This window comes from Prenolepis imparis, unplaced genomic scaffold, assembly GCF_030444845.1.
Source record: "Prenolepis imparis isolate NDT839.2.m4 unplaced genomic scaffold, iyPreImpa1.0 SCAF_15, whole genome shotgun sequence".
NCBI lineage: Eukaryota > Metazoa > Arthropoda > Insecta > Hymenoptera > Formicidae > Prenolepis > Prenolepis imparis.
Genome location: NW_028141173.1, coordinates 583,265 through 589,201, shown reverse-complemented (window position 1 = coordinate 589,201; position 5,937 = coordinate 583,265). Strand labels below are relative to the sequence as shown.

At 31.4% G+C, this 5,937-nt stretch overlaps 1 protein-coding gene across 1 annotated transcript; it reads right to left on the bottom strand.

Annotated features, from left to right (window-relative positions):
- Positions 1-330: 330 nt before the first annotated feature.
- On the bottom strand, positions 331-4,911 carry Myd (stromal cell derived factor mayday). Its single transcript, XM_083055566.1, has 5 exons — positions 4,256-4,911; positions 3,123-3,600; positions 2,596-2,859; positions 2,009-2,190; positions 331-1,758 (listed from the first exon to the last, which is right to left on the bottom strand). The coding sequence occupies exons 1-5, from the start codon at positions 4,271-4,273 to the stop codon at positions 1,576-1,578; spliced, it is 1,125 nt and encodes a 374-aa protein (XP_082911692.1). The 5' UTR covers positions 4,274-4,911; the 3' UTR covers positions 331-1,575.
- Positions 4,912-5,937: the final 1,026 nt, after the last annotated feature.

The window sequence follows — 5,937 nt, the reverse complement described above, 5'->3', positions numbered from 1 at the left end:
TTATAACTATCTTTTAAAATTTAATATAAATTTTAATATAAAATTTTCTCTCATATAAAAAATACGTATACAAGTAATTTTATTTACTTTTATTTATTTAATTTTTCATCATAGAGAAATCATCCTACAAAAGAGAGAGAATTTATAACTATCTTTTAAAATTTAATATAAATTTTAATATAAAATTTTCTCTCATATAAAAAATACGTATACAAGTAATTTTATTTTTTAAAATTTATGAGTTTTATAATTTTTATAACATTTTTTAACATTTTTTAAATAAAAATGTTTATAAAAATTATAAACAATACCAAAATATATAACCGAAAATATTTCTGAGAGCTCTAACAAGTTTCTTTTTCAACTTATCGAAACGTAAGTAAAAGGGGACATACGTAATTGGTCTCTAAACAGATTTTATTGTGTCTAATCACAAATATAGAAAAACGCGATAGCGTTTACAAAATTCTCTATAAAGGAACATCAATCTCTGTTTTCTTAAAACGTAGATAATATATAATAAAAATTTTATTTTAAAATGCTATTAAGCCATTATTTGCGACAGGAATGCCATACATTCCATTGTGAGCAATGAATTTTATTTAGGTTCTCCAAAGGCCTTTGCCAGCGCGAGCACATTATTTATTTCATTTTTTGAAATATTTTCAATACACTGCCAAACAATTTTTCTTTGTCTAATTTTGTAAACTAACTGCAGTTTTCTTTTGCCTTGAAAAACACTTTATATATATATATATAAATTATTTCAATTAATATCACAAATTAATTATAATAATTACATGAACACTACACAATAATATATATTATCATATAGTATTAATATAATACTTTTGTGCTATCAATAATTATATCAATGTATTTGTAATATTTTTTTCGATTAATAATTCGAAAGAGGGAGAATTCTTTTTCTGCAAATGTAAAATCTTTAATAACACTCCTATATATAATTCAGGAGCAAGTCTCATATACAAGAAACCTAAAAAAATCTACAAAAGGACGGATTTGTAACCCCTTATCCGTTTTACAACCGATAGTACAATTGGCAAGTAATTATCGGTGTATATAATTTTAACCCTGTAAACGATCTGATTGAGTTATTTCGTAGCTATCGTGAATTAATGTATTAAAATCTGTCACTAACAGCTACTAATAACTGTAATAATTGTGCCTACTTAAATGATATTCTACGTCGTAAGACTATCACAGATGCGTTCTAAAAGCCTATGATTTTCGTTTGCGCAATAAATCGATTAGCATTCGTAAAAACATTCCATTAGAAATCGCTAGTGAATATACCCTGCATACGAATCGATAATTGTATTGGTCTAATCCATTGTTTCGATCATGGATCGAAAAAATCATATTGTCTATTCAGTACGTGAGAATGTCGAACTTCTTCTAAGATATTTAAAAATATCTATTGTATATCAAAGTTTTTAATCGCATCCAGCGTATTACAAAGAATTATTCGTCCATTTATCTTCTTTGATAATGAGATTAGAAATAAATTTTCTTTTTCAATTTTGTTCAACTATAATCGTTTTCGTGGGAAAACTATCGTCGAAATTCATCGTGGAAACTTTTCTCCGTGTCTACCATCTTGCTGTCGAGAAATAAGTCCATTTTACTCAAAATCTCCGGAAGATCGAGTTTTCCATCTAAATTCATATCCGATAAGGTAATCAAATGTTGGGCCTCTTGAATGGCATGTCTCGGATTTCGTGGATCGATGTACATCTATGAAAACAAATATTCAGTTTATCCTAAAGCTGAGGAAAATGAAGGTACTTCTTATTTGTCTTTTTACTTTTCGATATATTTTTGCTCATGTAATAAAGACATTTGCAAAAATAATGTTCTACAATTTTTTGAGCGTTTCTTCGTTAAAGCAATACAATATTCTGCTTAACGCTGTCTATTGCTTGCAAAAGTGCCGGAGTTGTGGAATCTTTGTTCTTTATTTATTTAAATTCTATTGTGTACTCACCAAGAGTTCGGTTCGATCGGCTTTCCCATTTTTATTCTTGTCAATCAGATGTCGAAACTCCTTACGCCTGTCTTCGCTGCCTCCTATCGACTGCTGTCGATCCTCGCGTAAATCTAGGCCGACTCCTTCCGATGGCAAATCTGAGAACTCGTCCTCCGTTAATTGTTCATCACCGTCTCGATCTAAACAATATATAAATAAATGGAAATACCCCAATAAATAAATTATTTGTTAACCAATATAAAACTTTTTTATTTTTTAGTAAAAATATAAACTAGTTAAATGATGTTTATATACTTTGAGTTAATTTCATATTATACTATTATGATAAATTAATCATAATAATAATTACATGTATATAAAATGTAGAAAAAGAGATCAGCTCTCTGCTTTTTAAAGTCATTTTTCTCGAAAATTAAATCCCGTACGAAAATATTTTATTTCATGTTTTCAATTTGTTTTTAGACGAGGATTACAACTTTTCATGATTGTACTACAAATTATATTCATAAAAATAGTTACAATATAATAAAGGCGAGAATAGCAATAGGATGTTTATATATATTACGAATCGAGACGAAATTTACCGAATTTTTCGAAGAGGTCCTCCACCATTTGGAGAAGAGCCCTGTGGCTGCTCTCGGGATGCGTAAAAGCCAAAAATTCATCCAGACCCAATCTGTCGGGATCGTTTCTAGCAGCCTCAGCCCATCGCGCTCTATCTCTCATTATGCTCTCCTTCAGTGTCCGCGACATCTCGCTGTGTTTTTTGTCATGGGAATTTATATAGGTCTCCGAGAAACCATGAGTTCTCAGAAAATAAGCGTGATATTCCTCCCACGAGACTTCGCCTGCAATAGAGATGAAAAAGTACAGTTAACGATGATAATTCATATCATCATAAATTTGACTTCCGTAATTTGCAATCCTCTTGCGGTTGCAAGATAATGATGCTAGTTTGTACTAAGCGGCTTTATCTTATTCAAGTAGTTTTCAATCTCTTTAGCGTACATTATTGTAACAAAATATAGAAGTTTAATTTTTGAAATTTATAATAAGTAAAAATATGATTAATTAATTAAAATAAATATCAAATACGATTAATGTCCGGTACCATCTCTAAGATTAGTGTCGATAGCGGTGAACAATCCAACGTTCTCTCGCATAGCCCGCGTGATGTGATCGGTGATCTTCGCGTGAATCCACTTCGCCAATTCCTGTATATCCAACAATTGATTCTCGTCAGTGTCGGCTCTTCGGAATATGTCTTCTAGGAGATTTCTCGGATTTTCACGATTTTCCGCTTCCGCGATCTCTCGTACTCTTTCCTCGTCGTCTCCGCGATCGATTCTCGCGTCCTTGTAACCCATCAAGTTTATTTTGTCAACCGTCACGGTCTGCAATTCGAGGAACAGGTTGTTCATCACGGAACCCTCTCTGTCCTTGTCGCTTGGGGTTGATAGACTCTTTAGAGGCACGCTTTTGTTGTACTTGATAAATAGGAGTGAGATGTAGATTACGAGCGGCACCAGGACAGTCCAACGCAGGAATCGCAGACAAGTCAACTCCTGCTTGCAGGTCATCCTTCGTATCTTTTGAAAACAGAAATCACTCTCTTTATGATACATATATGTATATAGAAATAGAAAAAAATGCAGATTAACATAAAATATAAATAGGGTAAAAATATAGATCAATGGGATATTCTGACATAGACATTTAAGTGAAATGCTATCTAATTTTAAAAACATAAATAAACGTTTAAGTAGAAAAATATGAGGAATGCAATGTGTGTAAGCATTTATAAATTATTTGTTTTACTCTCAAATTATAAAATTTACAGAGATTTTATTTTTATTATCAAAATAAATTCCTAAATAATCATCTTTATTATATAAATATATATAAACAATAATCAACACAATATATAATAAATTAATATTATATATTTATAGTTTAGTCTCTCTTATTTTTCTGCTTATAATAACGAGATAATCAATTTTCAGATTGCATCTTTTTATTTCTCAAAACAAGATGAGATGATTTAAACTTTGAAAATTATAGATACAAATATGTGTATATACAATGCCACTGCAATTAAAATATCATGCAAAATAAGCAGAATAAGCCATATTAGTGTACAATTTATGAATGAATTAAGAGACAAATTGCATAACAGCAAGGAGCGTTCTGAATGCCGAATAAAACGCATTTCCATAAAGTGCCTTCGATTTTACTCTTACGCACAAGGTGAGACAGGTACATCGCGACCGCGTAACATGTACACGATGACCCGAACCGCTTTCTAATTCTCTCTTTCTTCTCTCGTCAATCTTGAATAACCAGAGTTTCTCCAATCCTTCCCAACTCCATGCAACAGGATCGAGTTATCGCCTGTCCTGTCTGTTACTCCTACATAATCCAACGCATGACATTCTTCGATCATAGATGACAAGCAGACGATTCACTTCTCGACACGTGACATATAATGCAAATCCTCATGTTTCGTGGCAAAATCTAATTCAAAATCGACACACTCGCACAGTTAAAAAGTACGAATATATTTTTGACAAACTATCACAGTCTCCTTAATCATCTAAAACTCGCCTTAAGGCGAGAGGCTCACGCTGCAACTTGCACTGATTCGATGAATAAGCACCATCGAATCGATCGCATCTGCGCGTAAAATTCGAAGAAAGTTTGACAGTCGCAACTGTCAATGAATGATAGTCAATCTGTCAATGAACTGTCACACTATGCGCTCTTTACACGCTCATTCGAGCGCAGACAGGCGACTTCGACTAGGAGAGATAGCCGCACGTTGCCAGACAGGCCGCACGCTCACCGCGTATTGATCCACTTTCACTGTCCCTCTCTCTTCCTTCCGACAATAACAAACGGTGTTAACGTACGCTCACCTTGGGTACTTAACGGGGTGATACTTTGACTGAATCTGTATCAAGTATACGTTAAGCTTCGGCTTATACTGTACGATAGGTATGTCCAATCGATTTTTATTTTACTACTGTAATTATGACACAAAAGAATTTTAATCTACATAATTCTAAATTTTAGTTAAACTATAATTATTTTTATTCTGTTTAAATATGAGAGAGAGATCCCGGATTGATATTGAAATTATTACAATTGGATGGTTCCATGAAATATTTTTTCAGTTGCTGAAAAGTTTAAAGAAGGATTAATTATTACTATTAAAGTTGTTTTGTTTGTAAGAAAATATTTCAACGTAGTTGATCATTGATAGATCGATTCTACAGTTAAACAAAAACATTTTTTTCAAGCTGAAGAAAGAAAGCGATTATTTGAAAAACTTGAGGCTGAAGTTTGAAAAGAGGTCATTTGAACGCATGTAACCATATTACAGTTTACGCCATGTTGGAAAAGTTTTCGCATTCAAAATCAAGTATATTGTTGAAAACTTTTTGTTTTCAAAAGAAATTTGTATTATAACACAATTACATTCGTTATGTTTTCTTTATTTATTGTTTCACATATATTTACAAATAAGTATAACAATAGTTTAATATCTATAATTATAGAGTATCTGCGAAATCTGCGTTGTCTCTTTAATAAATTATAGGCAAAATAAAAATACTCTGAGATAATAAATATCTGTAATGCGCGCTGAGAGAGAGGATTCTTGTTTCTATAAAGTATAAAAATAATTTAGCATAAAGCAAGGCAATGTACGGTACAGAACGATTGAATATAATTCTGTGAAGTCCCGGCCATTTTTCAAACAAAAAGAAAAATAAACTTAATCTTTTCTTGCCTAAAACATTTGCAATATTTAATAATGAATTATAGATCTTCCTTTACATGTAAATTTTTATCTAAATTAGTATAATTAACTTTATATAAAGAATATGTTGAGTTTGTGCGAAAATTCTTCGTTAAAATAGAAAAAT

Excerpts from the sequence above, each read along its gene's own strand:
- Myd (XM_083055566.1), bottom strand. Across the intron at positions 2,860-3,122 it reads CGACACTAATCTTAGAGATG|GCGAAGTCTCGTGGGAGGAA; the intron begins GTACCGGACATT and ends TCTCTATTGCAG. Across the intron at positions 2,191-2,595 it reads GGACCTCTTCGAAAAATTCG|ATCGAGACGGTGATGAACAA; the intron begins GTAAATTTCGTC and ends TATATTGTTTAG.